Below are 20,654 nucleotides of genomic sequence, written 5' to 3' on the forward strand. Positions count from 1 at the left end.
AGGCACAAGGTGGTCTGTTTATGCATCCTGTTAGGTTATAGTTTACTATGTACAGAGAAAATTTTAGGCCAAGCTTAAAATATGTAAGGAGGCAGTTTTAGGCTAAATTTAACAATGCTCCCCTCAACATTGAGAGGTGAATCAAAACTGTAGGCACTGATTTCATTCTACCACTGTCATAAAGGCACTTATTTGGTCTTAAGTCTTACTGGAAAATAGCAGAACAGTGATCTTTGCAAGATGGGAAGCAGGCTTTTAGGTTATTTTTTTCAAAGAGAGTAGAGGAGACCTCTCTGCGTTGGAATCTCTTGTTTTTAGGAGAGGAAAAAGAAAATTCGGGCCTGTTTTAGGACTTACCTGTTCTGGATTTATTATTTTTTTTTTAAGTTTTAGTTTGATTATGTCACATTTAGCATGAGTGACTCTATTTTGGTTTGGTCTGGTCTGCTGGGGCCTATGGTATGAACTCAGTCCAAAATAATGGCATCTCCTAATTTTGTTTAACAGTTTCTTCCTTTTGGTCATGATTTTACTTAGGTGAGTGTGACCATTAGGCTTTTAATGCCATTCTCAGTTACTATTATTTTAGGGTTTTGGTCTCAGTACATTATTTATTGGTTATGATGTCTTTATAAGAACACCTTTTTTTTTTTTTAGTTTTTGTCATCTCAATTAAAGAGAGATCATTTGACATTTTAAAAATGGCAGTATGTAACCATTTAAAACTTTTGAGAGAACATAGTGTGCCAGAGAGACAATTATGATGATCAACAGGATCATATCAAGAGTTTGGAGTATGCTCCTAAGTCAGCATCTCCATGAACCAACCCAACTAAAATGAAATAGATCAAAGAATGAGCCAGACAAACAGTCTACTTGTTTTAACCAAACAGTCTGTTTATTAATACCCTACAACCAAATCTCTGTAATATTCAATGTATTTATTTACATGTAACAAATAGTGTCAGTAACAGTACAGATATTTTACTGTTTATCCAGTAGGCAATCTAGAGTAATTTTATTATCCAGCACAACCTTAGCAAGAGAATTTAAAGATGTCTGGTGTGTAATCAGTCTTTGTAGTAGAATCTGTTATAGAGCCTATTATGAGGGACAAATTTTAATCATTGTCTCCTTTAAATTATGGGAAAAGGGGCCTAAGAATTATGTCTAGAAGAGTTTAAAGAAACTCCATGTTTAAGCTTCACTAGAAGAGTGAAGGCCCCCTGGCAATGTTGTTTTAAACCTATGATGTAGGTTAAAAGGAATGAACCAATGTTCCGGTTCTGACTGATTATAGAACAACAAAGATGCCATTAAATTATTTTGCTCACATTGGTCCTTTTTCTTTTCTATCCAGGCATAAGACTGTCAATGTTATAAGGCTGGCTGCAAAGTCCTCTACAAATAAAGTTATACCTCATGATGTACACAAATCTCCCTTTTTAGTTTTATTGTTTATAGAGGCATAAGCAAGGAAAAAATTAAGAGAGTTAAGAGTCTGATGATAGCATAGAAGTCTTGATCTGTGATCTTGGGAAAGCTATCCATGTCTAGGAGGCCATCTGTTTTGGGGAGAAACTTTCCTGGTTAGCTTTATCTTAAGGTTTCTAATGGGTGTATAGTTCAAAGAGCCTGGAGGGCCCTTTTGAGTTGTGAGATTATGAACCTAAGCTTTGAGTTCCCAAAGTTTTGCTGTAGTGTGGGTGGCAACGGCAGTCTTTTTTTTTTTTTTTTTTGAGATGGAGTTTCGCTCTGTCACCCAGGCTGAAGTGCAGTGGCAGGATCTCAGTTCACTGTAACCTCCGTCTCCTGGGTTCAAGTGATTCTCCTGTCTCAGCCTCCCAATTAGCTGGGATTATAGGCACCCACCACCAAACCCAGTGGCTAATTTTTGTGTTTTTAGTAGAGACAGGGTTTCACCATGTTGGTCAGGCTGGTCTTGAACTCCTGACCTCAGGTGATCCACCCGCCTTGGCCTCCCCAAATACTGGGATTACAGGTATGAGCCACTGTGCCCAGCCAAGGGCAGTCTTTTTCTGATATCATTTTCAGAATATCCAATCTCTGGGTTTTAGACCATGAAGGGTTTGATTGTTCACAGTCACTGAACATGAAAAGCTTTTATTTTTATTTATTTATTTATTTATTTAATCTAGTGAAAGTATACTTTGGCATGATGTATTAAAGCCTTGTGGCATTTAGTCATATCAGAGTTTCAGAGCAGAAGGTAAATGAGGTTTTGTTATTAGGGGTATAGGGCTTCTAGTGACTATTTCAGAAGGGTCAACTTACATTTTCCCCTGGAAGTGGATCTGATTATCCACTGTATCCACTGTAATACTTTTGACTAAGGCAATCTAGGTGATTCAGTTACCTTTTCCTAATGTTAGTGTATCTGAAATACCTTATTTAATTGTTTTACAACTTGTCCAGTGAAACAAGAGCCTTTATTGCTAGAGATTTTTCTAGGAATGTCCCATGAGGGAAACACACTTTCTAATAATGTTTTAGCTACTATTATAGTCATCAGATTTTTGTATGAGGAAGCTTTTATATAACCAGAAAATATGCATTAAAAATGACAGTTGAATGAAATTTCTCTATAAATGTTTAAATGGCCCATCAGGTAGCAGAAATGTACCTGAAGTTTTGATCGTCTTCTCAGGATTATGAGTTTGACCAACCAAATATTAGTCAATCATTTTAGCAATTTAGAATAGTCACCAAACCAATAAATACTTTAAAAATGTAACCTGGATCAACTTATCCCTCCTATGATAAGTTATGGCATATAGAACTTTTAACAATGAAAGCTTGAAGAACTTAGCAAGGACCCAGGTGGTCATTTAGGCTTGTCATGAGTATATGCTTAATGCTGAATTTATATCCTCTCGAATACCAATTTTGTTTTTCAATTCAGATGTATAGCACTGTTTATTAGGTGGGCCATCATAGGTAATTTGAATTGGACCATAGGAGTTTATTTAAATTGTATACTTAAAACATTTTAGTGCTGGCTGATTTAGCATGAAAATCTGGGAAAGTATTTTCTCGGTATTCAGTGAATTCTCATGTTGCTTGGGTTAGAAGTGTTATAACCCAGTCAGTCTCTTCATTAGAGTTTTGAGAATTCTTAGTTCAAATAATGTGATCTTTAAGTTATCAGAAACCTGTATTCAAGAGTGTTTGTCACGGTTCTTTTCATCCTTTCTGTGAACCTCCTTGAAGACACGCCATTCTAGGATTTGACTTCTTTATCAAGAGCTTTTAGAAAACAAGCAATTAACTATGGAAAAGTTCACTACGGTCATGGTTAAAGATGTAATTGACAAAAAATTATTTTTTTTCCTGTGACCTATAATAATTTAATACAATAACCATAATTATGATGGACAACATACCAAGACATATCTGAATTTTAGCAATCTCTTATAATTTTGGAACATATATTAATAATGCATCCATAAAAATATAACTCAAAGGCTAAACATTACTTATTTGACAATGCTTCTCATAGTTTAGCCTATCAAATAAGTCCATGTACTCTCTTTTGGATGCTGCGGAAAGTCTCTGCAGAATCCTAAGGTAGTTGAGGTCAAAAAGACTTCATTACCAACTTGAAATTTGATTTAAGGAAAGAAGCCTGCCAAATATGTCAAAGGTTTAAAACATTTAATTAAAATATGATCACAGGTCACTGTAGAATAATAGTAATTCATTTAGCCAACATGGTCATTAAAAGGTTTTAAAGAACATTTATTCCTTGAGGGAGAAGAGGCTCTGTTTTTCAATCAAAAGAGCTGAGAAAGACAACATCAACATGAGACAGAAGCCGTGTCAAGCTAAACTTAATTTAACACCATGCATGTGCCATGCGTGTATACAGTGAAACAGAACAGTGAGTGAGAGACACAATCCCTGCCTTCACCACTGAGTGGAATTCAGACAAGAAGGAGGCAATAATGTAGCTGTGGGAGGAGAAGCACAAGGTATGCGGGAGGCACCCAAGAGTGGCAGCCACACCTGGGGTTAGATACTGTACGCCTGTCATGATCCAAATGCCCAAGGGCATTGGTCGCTATTAACTTCAGCAGCTGTGTAACACAGATGTGCTTGAAAACTGTCTGTGGCTACGTGAGATCTGAAAAACATCTTTATAACCAAACTACTTAAGTTAGAAGGTGTTTTTCCTAAAAGGAATACAACTGATGTCTTCACAGTCTCAGCTTCTGAAGTCAAATGCAACACTAAACAACAGTTTTTAAGTGCAATTACTGCTTTACTGGATCGAATATTACTTTTTTTTTTCCCACTTTCTTGCTCCTCCAAAATAGGCAAAGAGATTATCTTTTTCATCTAAAACTTCTCTTTTATTTTTGCATCCATGAGCTGAGCTGATTTTCCACTAGAAACGATATTTTGAAAATCCAAAGAAATAGTGAGATTTAAAGACTGAGTGTGTCAAGTGCAATGAATCACTGCCCTACACCTTCAGTAACCCCAATGGCAGTTTCAAGGCTCTATGAAAATGTCTTTAAGATCTGTCTTTCTATTCATTTCACTCGACTATCAATTTCATGGAATGATCAACTCTACTCATAAAAACAAACAAACAAACAAAAACACTTCTCCAGGAAGAAAATACTGTATAGGTGTTTAAAGTAAATTCCACCTTCTCTGGAAGGGTAATGCATTTATCTTAAATAGCATTATTATTTAATCACTGAAGCTCAATTTCAAGCACTCACTTTCATTTAATTCAACTGGCTACAAGTCCTGATCTAAGCCTGATCATTTCTAGTCTCTACTGACTTGTAAGTTCCAGAGGAAATGAACGTAAGGTATTTATAGGACAACTTTAATTAAAAATATTTGTGACCCAGGGAATGGTTGTGACATATTAATACCGTCTGCTGTACACCAGAGTCCCCAGCCATCGTGTGAAATTGGCCTTCGAGGGCAGCAGTTAAAAATGGGCAGCATGCAGCCATGGGCTCCTCTCCAAGACTTAAAGCATTTTCAGTGGGGTGGAAATAAAATGGGCCTTGGAAGAGAGATAAAACACAGTCAACATCCCACTTTTTACATGCTATAATTACCCAATATAGTACACTTTTTACCTCAAGAAAGGAAAAGTGAAAAATAGATGTCCTGAAAAAGGACCTTTGACTATAATTTACTGTCTTGAGCCAAATAGTGTGTTTGGAAAACTTTATAATTCAGGTTCCAGTAACTCAAATGACAAATGGACATTGGCTTAATGCAGAAATTATCAACCTTCTTAATTTTAGAATGTCTTTGAACTCTAAAAGTTACCAGGAATTCCAAAGAGCTTTCCATTTATGTGGACTACATATATCAATATTTCCTACATTGGAAAAGAAGCTGAAAAACTTTAAAAATATGTTTCTAATTAGTTTACTTAATCACAAACTTAAACATAAATAATATATTTATATAAAAATAATTATTTTCAAAGCAAAAAAAATAGCGAGAATAGTGGCATTAGTTTATATTTTTGTAAATCTCTTTAATGTCTGACTTAAGACAGCTGGATTCTCATATGCTTCTGTGTTCAATCTGTTTTATGTACATATATTTGGTTGGAATATATAAAGAAAATCTGGCCTCACACATACATTTAGTTGACAAAGGAGAGAGTATTTTAATAGCATTTTCATAACTGTGAATATATCCTGTGGCTGCTAGAAAAGCTAGAAAACTACTGTATACTCATGAGAGAATGACAGGGAAAAGGCAACTTACTTCTTAGTACTATTAGGAAAAGCGCATAAACCTTCATGGACCTTGGGGGTCTCCAGTCAACACTTTGCAAACAGATTAACAGATGGCCTGTAACAATGTGTACTTACTGTATAGAGGTGTAGAGAGTGGTATTCCAAAGCAGTAAAGGGCCAATAGAAAAAAAAATGTGCCAGTGCCCTGACATCGGGGTCACCATGTGTCTGAGCTGATTTTCTAGAAGTGCTTTCACTCTGATCAATAATTTAAACCCACAGAGTCTTAAAGTATCTTCCTATTAGCCAAATTGCTTTATTAGTAAATAGTAATACATTGTAATGTTGTAATCGTAATTACAAACGTAATATTGTAATAGTAATTACAAACTTGGGAAATTAAGGACTAACAGATCTTTAAACTCATGTCAATGACTTCTCTAAGAAACTATTCAAGACACAGCAGCCTAAAAGATAAAGAGACACCTGTTTTATCACCCTCTTCTTTGCTTTCGTTTTCTTTACCACAGTTCCTCCACCCATACGTCATCAGTATGAACATTTATGAGAAACACGCTATCAATATTTGATGTCTAATTCTCTATCCAACTAAAATCAATCAATTAATCTAGCATTCTTTGCCACCAAGGAAATACAAGGTGTTTTCTAATCCTAGATTTTCTCATCTCCCAGCAGAGTGTGATCAACACTATTCTGACAATTTACACAAACAGGAAGTAACCACTTTAAAGAAGGAACACCAAGAACAATACAATAAATGCTAAAGAGAAAGAGTGACAAGAGTGAGCAACTACACATAATGCAGTCATGGAACCAGAAAAAGAGGTGAAAACCGCATTTGCATATAACTGCAGCTTCCTGATACTTTAGACTTTTCTCATGCCATTTGCCTTTATTCTCTAGACTTCCAGGTACATGACTTTCTTTCGACTTCAGAAACAGAAATAAAGTCCTAAGGCCCCGACCTGACTCAACAAACCCCCTCCTGGCCAAGGAGACCCCAGGGAAACCTTAAAAACTCAGTTCCCAGCCATGACCAGAGAGGTAAGATCACTCAAGCATTATACCCACTCCTTTGCTAACCACCATTACACTCTCTTTCCTAAGAGTTGAACAGAAACTAGCACTTTTGAAAGACTTGCTCCACTGCTAATTTCAACCAACCACCTCACTGTGCAGCAGGGCTCCCCTCCCTTTTTATGATCTCAAGGCAACTGACCAGCATTCCTTCCTGGAAAGAAACCACGGACTGTGGACTGCTTCTGGCTGGTCCACAGAAACTGTGCATAGGATGCCTCTGGATTTAAATGTCGTGTCTCCACCTCAAAGTGCACATGGGATGTATGTAACATGCATGTTTGCTTACTACTCATGTGCAACCCCTTCATATATATTCACAGTTCCTCCTATAATCTGTTGAACATGTACACCTAGCCAATCCATTCAGCATAAATTCCTGTCTTGCCCTTCCTCCTTCAAAGCACCTGCTTTTGCTTTCTGCGGGAGGCTATGCTTCCCAGCCTATAAGGTGGACAGCCTGCAGGCTACAATCCATTATAGGAAATAAAGCTCTCCTTTCCAAATTTACAGATCTCATGATTTTAAGTTCACATATTAGAAGTAAGCTCAATACTGTTCCTCACCTCAGAGCCCTTAGAGGGTCTACTCCTTCTGACAAGAAAGCTCTTCCTTTCATTTTCACCCAGTTTATATCTATCAGTCCTTCAGATATCAGATTAAAGGTCACTCCTTTGGCAACCATCCCCACTCCCCATATATTCCCTTCCCACATCAGGTTATGTCCCCTTAACATGCTCGCTGGTGCTTTCCCTTTGCACATTTGTTACACTTGCATTAGACATTGGGGAGGGAGCTATAACTCTTTGCCTAGGGGTAGCCTTCCCTTCTATACAACACTCCATGAGGGTAACCACATACATAACTTGCCGCTTCAGCACTCTGGTGCTTGGTGGCATCTAGGTGCTCAATAAATATGTGCTCAATAATTAAATCAATAAATTCTTAAGTTAGGGTCTTCGTCCAAGTTGACTTAGCCCCACAGACAGTGTGGCTGAATGTACCCCAAATATAGCATTTGTAGGAGAGAACCTGATCCAGGACTTTTTATTTGATCCAGAGTTCCAACTTATGTTTTATTGTTCCAATTTTCTCTTCACTCTCACATTGGGTAAAGTCATATTTCAAAATATATGAAGGAAAAATATTTTATTTTAAGTGTTATCATTGTAATTAATTGAGTTTTTCAATAGGCTATAAATGTGGGACCAGTAATAATTTACAGTGGCCAGAGTCATAAACAATGTTAATTTCATTTCCTTTACTGCTACTGTAATGCAAAGCTATATAATCCATGTAAGAGTAGAATGGTGAAAAATGATTGTGGGCTTATAAATGTTTACTATCCTATCTGTGAAGCTGGAGTCCAGCCAGTTCTGAATGCTAATGGAGAACAAAGAGTATAGCAAGTTAGAGACCACCCTGACTTCAAAGCTAAGAGTTTATCTTCTGTTCTCAGTTTTCTTGACTTCTTTGATGCAGTCGACACAAACTTTTCTCTGGATATTTTTATGTGCCTAGCTTCCATGACAACTCATCCTTCTGGGTTTGTTTTATCACTTCTTCCTTTCCACTCCATTCCATGCCTAACCTCATTAACCCATGTGGCCCACGACCACAGCCTATTCATGGGGTCCCAGTGTCATCTAGTGCAAGAGTGGCAGGTGAGGAGCTTAGAGACCAGGTGTTACTCCAGGTGCTGCTGCAAGTTAGTGAATCACCATAAGCAGCCACTTAATTCTGTGTACCACATATTTTTATGTAAAATGAGAAGGTTAAAAAAATTCTTCAGGGCTTTTTCCTACACTATTCTTCACTTTCTCCTCGAGGAAATTATCTGCTTATAATATGGTTTCATTTTTGTAAAGTCCTAGGTCTATTTTTCCAGCCCCGATCTCTTTCGCTCTCATTGGTCCATGTGCCATTTTTATTTAAATCTTCCACTAACATTCAAAACTTAAAGGTTGTACACTGCTGGTGGCAGAGTAAATTGGAACTGCCCTTTTGGAAAGCAATTTGGTAACATGTCTCAAGACTCATGAAATATATTCTTTGATAAGGAAATTCTTCTGGAATTTATCACTAGGAAATGATTTAAAACATTGTTTTAAAAAAGCCCTAAGAAAGAAAAAGTTCAATGCCACAAAAGAAAATAAAAAGGAATCCAAATATCCCAACATTTGAAATATTATTTGCCGTATATTACAGTGAATCAGTTTGATAAATCAGTAAGCAGCCATTTAAGTGGGATTTATGAAGGTCATTCAGCACCATGAAAAAACATAGTGTGTACAATTTAATGGCAAATGAAAAGAACAGGATACAAACAGAGTATAAATATTAGTATGGAAACACATAAATATATTTAAAAGACATGCATAATATTAAAGAATGATAATATTTGTTGTCTCCAGGTATTATATTATGAATAAAGGATGTACGTCATTTTCTCTGAGTTTTCACGCTTTCCTTTATATATTTATATTACTTGTTTAACTGGAAACAATGTTGACACTCATCTTATTTCTTTCCTAAAATCTTGCTTCTGTCTGGCTTATCCATGTCTATCAGTGGTCATAAATCTTCTCATTTTCTTAGGTGTTCTGACCTGGAGTTCTTAAGTTTCTATTTTTCTTTTCCTTTCAACCTTTACATGCTGACAGTCCCTATGTACCATAAAAATCTTTTTCCATGATAGTCTATCCATTCCCTTACTTTCTTCTGCAAACAAGGCTCTCAACTACTCACACCAGAATGCATATAAAAACCTCCTCGAAAATACACCATGTGTTTTCCACAAGATTTTCTTCCTCAGATGTTTTAGAACGCTCTCCTCTGATATTTACCTTTACTTCCTATTATCTATCCATTTAAAACTTGGGCTCCATTATGGCCTTAATATGTTCTACCATATAATGTCTTTTCAACTCATTAATCTATTTTTCAAATTTGTTAAATCCCCTACTTTGCACAAACAGATTAAATTTCTCCCTTCAGGTTACAACAGAGTAAGGAATACAATATTAGTTGTCAACAAATCCTACATTCACAGTTTTATTGGCACTGAGGATGGGAAATGATGTTAACAGACAACAGCATGCTTATAATAAGAGCAAGGCATACCAAATAAACCTAGTTTCCTTTTTTGATATTATAGATGCACAGCCTTACATCAGGGGAAGGATTTTGGCAGGTGTCTGAAAATGTGTCTCAAAACATCCCTGTAGACAAGACTGAGAGAGGTGAGCTAGATGATAATATAATTCAACAAATTAACGAATGCTTGAATAGCTTTACCCAAAGAGTCTGGCATAAGATAAAGGTCAACCTGGAAAGAAGGTTCTGTAGATATGCTGCAGGGCTTCCTAACTGCTACCGATCTCCACAACATTTTTTAAATCAAAGACATAAACTAATTATTTCACTAAAACTGTTATTAAGTTTGCCAACTGAAAGAGCTGGAAATGGTAGTCAATACACTGTACCGCAGGAAGAAAACTAAAAAGTCCTAGAAAATCAGAAATGTCAGGCTGACATAAATACAGAATGTCAGGCTGATGTAAATACAGAATGAATCCTTTCATCCAGCTTCTGAAAAACTGCATGCAAAATGGGTGATTTCAGCTGAGTGTAGGAAAGAGCTTTTTGGCATGAGACTGACCTACAGCCACAATCCATGTGGGCTGTGCATGGGGACAGATGGTGTCAATGAAGGACAGGTCGCTTGACTAAGGGGATGGCTTCACTGTATGTTACGCATTGACCAAGGTTTGTCAATACTGATTTCATATACTCCGGGTATTTGAAATGCCAGGATGCTGTTAAATAAAGTTGTGCAACCAAGAAATGAATTCGTTTGCTACTAAAATAATGTTAAGCTAGGTGGGTTTTTCTCTAACAGTTTGTGCCTTTCTTGCGCATCTGATGCACTCTTTTGTGACTAAATAGTTCAAAACTTGAAGATAGGATGTTGAAAGTCAGAGGGGAAAGCAGTCCTGAGTTATGCCCAACAGCTGCTTCATCGTATTCATGCTCAAATCAATTGCCCAAAGGGGCAGAAGACAGAACTTTTCAATCTTTCAGTTACATTCTTAGATCTCACAGCATTTTACATTCCCATGTAGAACAGGAAAGTGCTACAAGATGAACCTTTGTATGTAAGAAAAGATAATGATCCTAATCATTTGTTTTTCTTAACAATTGTTCACAACTTCAACTATGCAAAATGCAATAACTTGATAGCAATTTGCCATTGCAGTTCACAAAAGATTAAATTTATCAAGTAATCGATTTTAAATAAGTCATCTGACACTTCTTACACATAACTAAGGAAAAAGTATACATTAAACTTCCATCTGCTACAAAATTTGTTAATAGGCTGAATGCAAAGATACTACAGAAGGAACTAAAATAAAATTCAACATCATTAAACATCTTGATCGTTTTAAAAATGAGCTTAGACGATTAAAACACATAGCCGTTCTCACAGAGTCGAATATTCTAATGGTGGCAGAAAGCTCATAAACAAATAAATGTGTTTTAGATGGTGATAAATACTATAGGGAAAGTAAGGCAGGACACGGTGGTGGAGAACATCATGGGCAGGGGAAGGTTGCTATTTACAAAGGGTCATCTCAGAAGACCTCTCTGATATAGTAACATTTGGTCAGAAACCAGCATGATATACAAAACAAGCAGCCAGTCAGAGGCAGGGGGAGGGGCTCGTGAAAAGGAAGGGGCGGGGGTGAGGTGAGACAAAGCAACACTGATGCAGCCAGTCCCTGTGTCTGTTTCAACACAAGCCAAGGGCAGCTAAGGACTGCCAGTGTATAGCACAGACCACATCCATGACCATTTTAGCTCACACAATGTACTAAAGTATGCATTAAAATCATCCAACACAGACACAGGTTTTTAATCTAAAGCCCACCTATCCTACAGGGAGAAAGACCAAAAAAACTAGGTTTATATTCTCTGTCACTTAAATATTCATAGAATGTCCTAATTTTGCTTCTTGCTGGAGACTCCAAAAATTTTTGATGCAAATTGCTCCCTACAAAACTGACATATAGTAGCAAATCTCTTATTACCCTTAAGCCAATTGAATGCTGCTGGGCATGTTGCAGAGATGTTGAGTATGAGTTTTAAAGATAATCTGGCAATTTTATGGTAGCAGAATCTACTGTCTATCAAGGGTGCTATGTGTGTCAACAAAACTGTATCATCAATTTAGAGAGAAGACAACTTATATCTGTTTCTCTATAGCAGGGGTCATGCATCTAAGACTCTGAAAACTGGTATCAAATCATTCAGACACGACTGAAAAGAAGGAAGGGATTAAAACACACCTGTTTTATGCCACACAAAAGTGTTCTCTTAGGAGCCTGTCTCACGAGTCTCTATAATATTCTAACTGATGTTAAAACAGAATTTGTAGGATTATCAAATGGCTCCATACTGAGCTCAGAGATCTTAGAGCACTAGTAATTCCTCAGAAAAATATTACAAGTAAGTAGTAATAAAAACTGCAAATATCCCATATTTTTCTTGATAGATTCTGTACCAAAGTGATAGAGAATATATCAATGGCAAATAATGGACCATCTTTGTCTAAAGGCCACCTACACTACACGTGTAGAGAGTAGAAAATTAGGCTTGTAATTTCTGTCCAAAAGAAACTGACATAGAGATTGGTTGTCCAATATGGGTTTACAAATTAAATCATTAGTGCAAAAATCTGTGTAACATTAATTTATACATGTAACAATAACATTGAAAAAAACTACTGTGTGAAACAATTACCTGCTCAGCCAATAACGAAGCTAAGCTTGAATATGCATCTGCAAACTCTGGACCATATTTAATGGAATCCTTCAGTAAGGTGATAGCTTCTTCCTTTTTCTCCTGGGACCTATAGAAAATAACGAAGGGGTGGGGGAGAACATCTTTAATAACACTTGGTTTCAATCCTCTGATTAGACTCTAAAAATCTCATTTCTTTTAGCAAAGGTTAGCTGATTCACTCTGGATTTTATTGCAAATGAATTAAACTACATCATCTCAAGGTGTTAACAGTTTCTTTCTGTCTCTGAATTCTCCATGGAAAGAGATGTAAAGATGTAAATTACGCTTCAGGTTATCCACTTTTTTCTACCTTCTATTTCCTGCTGTGCACTCTTCCAGAGTTATAGTCAATATTTTGCAGGTTTGTTAATGAGAAACTTTGATCTTCAGAGGAACAATTTGGGGCGCATTGTCTGGGTGGCATGAGAGCCAATTTACAATGATGTGAAGATATGTGGGTCCCTGTAGTACTGGTCACACCACTGCAGGCTGAGCTCCTAAGGGTGGCTGTACCTTCCAGGAACAAACCAGGCCAAACTGCCAACGTTAAACTTTGGTTTTATATCTAAGAGAGAAAAGATTCCATAAATAATTTATGAAATTAGAGACTACTGTGACCACTGGCTGGTAAAGAATAATGAGATATTTCATCATCATATTTTTACTGAAAATTGAGGCTAATTCTGACTTCTTCATTTGGTTCTTCTCCCAGTGATGACACTTCCTTTTAAAGAGGATTCAAGGCCCAAAAGTCATTACCATTTTCTTGGGTAAAAGTTCTCTTTCCTGTTAAATCCAATGAGGAGACATTGGGTCATTACGCTGATATCAACGTCTTTGGGGCCAAAAATGTACAGTATTCGAAGTGACCAAGTTTGCTATTAATACAGTTCCACAGACACTGGTCTCTCGTTAAGTGCTAGACAACATGATTGTGCAATGAAGAAGAGAATCCTTTGCACTATAGCAAGGACACAGCCTAAAGGTCCTCTCCTCTTTAACAGTTACCAATATAGAGTTGTGTGCTTATGTTTTTACTGTGCATTGATTTAGCAATGACTATGTGCCATATACCCTCATATCTTTTCACATAACATTATTAATGTATTTCTCACAACAATCACATATGGTAGGTATTATCGTTCTATTATTATACTCATTTTTCTAATGAGTAATTTTCAATTCAGGGAAGTCAAGTGACTCATCTATGTTTATATAATCAGTCTGCTGAGTGCTCTTCCGTCATACCATATCTGCTGATTCTAACTTCTTAGAAATCCACCCCTAATGACCTTTCTGCTCAAAGTACGATTCATAGACCAGTTTCAACAACATCACCTGGGAGCCTGTGAGAAATGCAGAATATCTCAGGCCCCATTCAGACCTACTGAATCTGATCCTACAGTTTCAAAAGATTCCCAGGTGATCTGTATGCATGCTGCGATTTCAACAGAACTGTCCCATGAGGTATCAAAGGCAGCTGACAGTAGCTCCTGATACAATCCCCTCCATCCCCTATGCCCCACCCCTACAGCTCCAGTTTCTGAGGATGAAGTTACATAGAGGGAAAACTAATATTCACTCCATAAGTTTGAGTTCTTAAGTGTTAGAAGATTGCCTTGTTACATAAGGCAATTTCAACTAGCAGGGAGCTTCCTATCAGACTTTGGGGGAAAAAACCGCCATGCTTCCAACACAGACCTTGGATTTAACAATTCAATGAAGCAAATATTTATCATTATTGATTATATGTCAAGCACTTAGCTGTTTCTCAGGAGTGGTAGTGGTCCATACTATCCTTTCCTTATTAGGGTCTATCTAACTCCTAATGGGCTCTTGTTCTGCAAAGTCCCTTCCTTGAGAACAGGTATAACACCCATGTCCTTAAGTGGACTGTCCTTGGGACGGCTTTCAAGTGGCATGGTTATAATTAATTTGTATTACAGCTCTCTTGGTGCTTTATTATTGATCCACTCATTTCATGGACAAACATTTAAAGAGCACCTATAAGACTCCATGGAAGTCCACTACATACACTCAAGTTTCTATTCTAAATATACCTTCATGTAATTCTTCCATTGGCACATGTTTTTTAAATGACATGTATTTTTGTATCCCACTAATTTGTCTATTATTTTATGGTTAGCAGAACTCTTCCTCTAAAAATGCATGAATCTTTAATAACATTAATTTGGAAATCCCCTCAAAGTCCAAAGGAAGATACGGACTTTGAAAACTAAGGCTGAAAATTAAGTCCCTTGGGACATAATTTAGCTAAGATATTCTTCAAATCAGCAGAGAAAAAAAAACCTCACAATATCATCATAGCAATGATTTAATGGTTTTCATTTGTCATGGCTCACATCAGTTAGAATGAAAACTCAGACCTTTTACATATGCACTCAGCAAGACGACCACTCAATACAGTCTACGAACCTAAATGCTTGAGGTTGTCCATGAGCATTCATGTGACACAATGGAAAGATTATCATCAAAGTTATTCACCAAGAACCCAGATTCTTGATAAAAAACATCATTCTCTAAAAATCCTGTGAGAGACCAACAGACTTTAAAAAAAAACCACTTCATCATGTAGTTAATTTAGTATATGAGTATTACAAGATGCAAAGACTCCGGCAGAGAGGACATTTCTTTTTGGCTGTGTACTCCTGGATGATTCTCCTTTTGCCCGGGAGCCACTGAGTGTTGTTAAGCACCAATGGGTCAGGCTAACAGACATCACATGCCACCTTGAGAAATATTTTTAAATTCTTTTTAAAGAAAGCCCAATAAGTTGATAAGTGGTGATTTGTTTTTGTTTCTAAAAGGGAGAGGAATGAAGAGAATATTTCTTCTATAGTCTCTCTTGCTCACCCATTGGTGGGAGCTTATGGAATAGGTGTGGCTTTGACATAATAACTTAGAGAAGATAATTCATCTAAATAAAACCTTCCTTGGTTATATAGTAATGTGATTACTATGTGAGATTGAAACTTCATTTCAAACTGTTTCTGATGTTAGTAGCATCCCTTTTTCATATCTGTATTATAGCACATGCTTCTCTGATAATTATCCTATATTAAAAATCAGTTCTACAATACTATTGCATTATTGCAGACTTATTCAGCACCTTACTCAGTTTTGCTTGCTAATGCCTTGGTTTACACATCTGCTTTTAGTTCTCTCATTCTTCTCCTTTTATTATGTGCAGACAACTGAAAGAACTTTTTCTAGACCACTGCTTTCAACACATTGCCATATATAAAATTCTTTATTAATGTCCAACTACCTACAGATAGACTCTTAGACTAAAACCCTCTATAATATGGTTCTGACCACCATTCCAAACATACCCAGGCACCCACTACTCCAGTGAAACTGGGTTGCCTTTGGCATCCATTCTGCAGTAACTAACAATGACCTACTCCATTGATAATCTTCACTGCACCTTAAAAATCACTGGGTATGCTTTAAAAAAGACTTTAGTGCTCTGAGGCTTGGCCTCTTAATAGGATGCCCTCCATATGAATATGACAATCACCCAGATTTGAGAATTATGGATAGAATCCAACCTCAATTTACAGTAGTAGAGACTGAGATTCAGAGAGCTTTCGTGATTTGCCCTGCTCCTAAGCAAAAAGAAAGGAGTAGACCTAGGTCTTCCATCTCTCAGCCTGGTGTTCTTGCCTTACCACTTCACAGATGGCTTTTCCCTCCTTCCTATTCAACTCTGGTTCCCAGTGACACCTTCCCTGACTTGCCCAGCTCAAAGCTCCTAAAAACATATAACAAAACTAAGAACATATGTATACATATATATGACCTTTCTGATGTTTCAGCTTTTTTTTTTTTTCCTATCATCATAGGAAAAATACGGTAGGAAATTGCTACCTAGAAGCCCCGTTCTGATCTCTGTATTTTTCTTCTCCAAGACCCTAGTGAAGTACATGCGGGAAACCCTACTGCTGCCTCTTGGGAGGGGGGTCCAGTTCCATCTAACAGTGAATGTGCCATGCAGACAAGTTTTTTAAGCTGCATGTTTCGCAATAGTTGTTTCCTGAACAGTTAGTCTCTGCCAAGGACCATGCTAAGTAATTTACTCAAATTCTCATGAAGCATTATAAATTTGGCATAATTAGCTCCCTTTCAAAGATTTAGACAAAAATACCAACCACCATCACCCCAAATTAATAAAAAACTAAGGTTTAGAGAGCTCAAGTGATTTGTCCCCATTCACACAGCTTCAATAACACCTGGACTCTACTTTAGAACTTCAAATCTAGACTGTTCCATTGAGGCCACACTTGGCATTTCTGTGTTCACTCACTGAAATGTTATACAATTCCTCTGTGACCACTGGGTCTTAAGTTCCTTCATAGGTGGGACCTACATCTTACTAATCTTACTTTTTTTCCCCCTGTTCCAGAGACTAGAAAAGTGACTTGTGCAGAGTAGAAATTCAGTAATTGCTGCATTAGTTTCTTTTTTTCCCCAAAAAACCCATATTTTACTATTTATTTCTAAATCTTTGTAAATCTCCTTAAACAAATTTTCCAATATTTGAATAAAATTTGACAAAAGGTGACAATATGATTCCCCATGTTTCATTTTTGTTTCCACAGTTCTTTAAGTATTATAGATGTGATCCTAAGGAAGACAGAAGCAGCACAAGCCTACCTTAGAATCATAAGAAAATCAGAAGCACAGCATCCACATGTTGAAAATCTGTTACTTACCAAGCACACTGCTAAGCTGCCTATCCACCTTACCACTACATGGTAGTTAAAAGCACAGACTCAAAAACCAGAAGGACTGGCTTCTGACTCTACATCTACCACTTACCAGCTGTGTTTCCTTAGGCAAATTATCTGACCCCCATGTGTCTCAGGCACACGGTAGGTACTGTCTATGTTTTGGCTTTTATTATTAACTCATTTAATGTTTTAAAAATCACCCATTGAAACCTATCTCCTCTATTCTTTTCTTAATTTTTAAAACTAAGGAGAATGTGGTGTTTTTGATACAGTCTCTCCTAAAATCTTTCCACATTTCAAATTATTCATAAAAATTTAGGTTACACATAAGAGTAATTTTTCTTTGTGTCTGATGCCACAATAGATTTTTATTTGTTTGTCTGTTTTTGTGAGACCGAATCTTGCTCTGTCGCCAGGCTGGAGTGCAGTAGCGCAATCTCGGCTCACTGCAATCTTCATCTCCTGGGTTCAAGCGATTCTCCTGCCTCAGCCTCCCAAGTAGCTGGGATTACAGGTGTGTGCCACCACGCCCAGTTAACTTTTGTATTTTTAGTAGAGACAGGGTGTCGCCATGTTGGCCAGGATGGTCTCGATCTCTTGACCTGGTGGTCTGCCTGCCTCGGCCTCCCAAAGTGCTGGGATTACAGGTGTGAGCTACCACGCCCAGCCCCACAATAGATTTTTAATCTAATAATCATCACACCTAAATTCATACCATTGTATTAAATGTAATTTAGCCATTTAGACTGAATTTACAGGTCAATTTCAAAGGAGAAAAATATTAAAATAACTTTTTTTCTCTGAACTGACCAAGTCCACGGGTCATTTTTCTGAGTTATATTGAAAGGCCTGGGTTAACTATCCCGTAATTGGTGAAAAATAGATAAAATCGAACATCAGTATATATCCTGTCCAATCAGGCATAGACACACTTGATTTTGGAGTCACACGAAAGAAAACTCTGAATCCTTTTAATAACTCATGTGATACTAAAGACACTAAGAGCAACAAGGACTGTCAGAGCTTCTGGTAGGGGGTTCAACCGGCACTGATGGAACTCTTAGGGATCCCTGGATAGGTAAAAAGTGCAGGTAAGCATAAAAAAGCATACAAGCAGGTAATACCTAAAAGTAGGTAAAAAGTGCTACAGAATTCAGCAATATTATTGCCCTGCGGCATCAGGAATTTTCTTAACGGCTAAACAGCATCACTAGCTGATGACTGATAATAATCCTCTGTGATCTAAAATATTTTGTCTTTACTTCTCCCTTACATCAACACTTCTGAAATTCTGGTGCATAAAACTCTCCAGGTGTTTGGTAAAATGCAGAATGCCAGGACTGATAAGATTCAGCAGGTCTGGGTGGGGCCCAGGAATCAAGATTTTAAACCTCTCAGGTGATTCTGCTTAGCATGGACGTTAGCCCGTTAGCCCATGCTTTAAGAAACTCTGCCCTGGTTTTGCATGCAGGATCTGCCTGATCAATTGAACCTGCATAGGAGGCTAAATAAAATAGGATGCTGAAAGCTAAAAAAAAAAAAACAGAATAAAGAAGACTTCCCCGGGCCAATCTGACCAAAAGAGAAAGGTGGCACTAGCTGGTTAATTTGTCTCATGAAAGATACTCCTGGATAGCAGGAAATGTGGCAGAATGGAGTTAGGCAGAGTAGAACTCTGGGGGAATATTGCAATGGGAAGAGGCAGTTTTCTCTCTCACAGGGGCTCTACTGTGAATATCCTTGACTGAATATCCAAGTCTTAGCTCCTGTGTTATCCATCATAACATAAACAAAAATCTTCTAATATTTTGCAGCAAAACTCAACTCTCTCATGTTTCCCCCAGGAGCTTCCAAAAGGCTAAAAAATTCCTGAGAATGTGTTCCTGGGACTAGTGACATCATCATTGGTTTCATAACAGAAACATTAAATTAGATCTTGTTCAGAATGTGCAAATTTTGCCATTCAACACTTGTAGTTTCACAGGGAATTTTCCCTTTGGTTACACAGCATAGGGACTGTTTTTCCTGTGTGTTAAGTAAAAACATTTGCATCATGTCACTTTCATAGCTCCATGTCAGTGACAGATATTTAGCAAAAGCAAACAAGGCTTTGCCACATTTTTCTTTTAGTAATTAAGGACTGGATAAGTTTGTCAATTTAGAGAACTTTTTGGATTCTGTCTAAAGTCTCATGACATATTCATTTAAACTGAAAGCAGATGCTTGCTTTGAAAAAGTATTGACATTTGGGGAGAATGTAGGAAATGCCAGCAACAGAAATAAATGGATTTGGCGACCCTCTTGGTGGCAGTAAAATTCCCATTAGCCATGGTGTGAACTTGGAACTCCGGGCAGACCTCTTAATTACTATTCCTTTGTCGGAGTGTTTGTTGTTGTTGGATTCGAAACTGATGTTCCTCACAAATGAAAAAGATCATTTTTTTTTTTTCTTTTTTGGCATATTGACTTTACCAGCTCTTCTAAAACACTGAATTGTGAAAGTCAAATGGTAAATGTCTGACTGAGATGATCTTTACAGAGCACACATTTTCCTGTGGTTCTACTATCTTTCCTGTACAGAAAGAAAAGCAAATCAGATTATATTCTGTGTAGCTTCCTTTAGATTCAAGCTTACGGAGCACACCTGGGAAATGTAATGGAAATACAGCATCTAGTTTACTAGAGGTTCGCTCTAATTTTTCTGCTTGACTTTTCACAGAAGCCACATGGAACTGTCTGGAGGACACAGATTCATATTATGTGGTTGTAAAGAATTTAAAAAAATGTTTTTGCCAGGCGCAGTGGCTCACACCTGTAATCCCAGCACTTTGGGAGGCCAGCGCGGGTGGATCACCTGAGGTCAGGAGTTTGAGACCAGCCTGGCCAACATGGTGAAACCCCGTCTCTTCTAAAATACAAAAATTAGCTGGGCGTGGTGGTAGGTGCCTGTAATTCCAGCTACTCAGGAGGTTGAATTACTTGAACCCGGGAGGCAGAGGTTGCAGTGAGCTGAGATCGCACCACTGGACTCCAGCCTGGGTGACAGGAGCGAACCTCCGACTCGAAAAAAAAAAAAAAATTTCAATTCACAATCACACTCATTAATAGGGTGGTGCAAAAGTAGCACCGGCCTAATAGTTAACATTCAGAGAATAAGCCCTGCCACCCCCCATCCTACCCTACTCCCACCTGGAAACTGAGAAATGGCAAGATGGAA

General features: G+C 37.5%; 1 protein-coding gene across 9 annotated transcripts in view; it reads right to left on the reverse strand.

Annotated features, from left to right (window-relative positions):
• TMTC1 (transmembrane O-mannosyltransferase targeting cadherins 1) overlaps window positions 1-20,654 on the reverse strand; it is a 286,191-nt gene that overhangs the window by 23,357 nt on the left and 242,180 nt on the right. For all 9 annotated transcript variants that reach the window (XM_007968065.3, XM_007968064.3, XM_073020588.1 and 6 more), the window contains one exon: window positions 12,642-12,750. In XM_007968065.3, coding sequence (XP_007966256.2) covers window positions 12,642-12,750 — 109 coding nt within the window. The remainder of the gene's footprint in view (window positions 1-12,641; window positions 12,751-20,654) is intronic.

This window comes from Chlorocebus sabaeus, chromosome 11 (assembly GCF_047675955.1).
Source record: "Chlorocebus sabaeus isolate Y175 chromosome 11, mChlSab1.0.hap1, whole genome shotgun sequence".
NCBI lineage: Eukaryota > Metazoa > Chordata > Mammalia > Primates > Cercopithecidae > Chlorocebus > Chlorocebus sabaeus.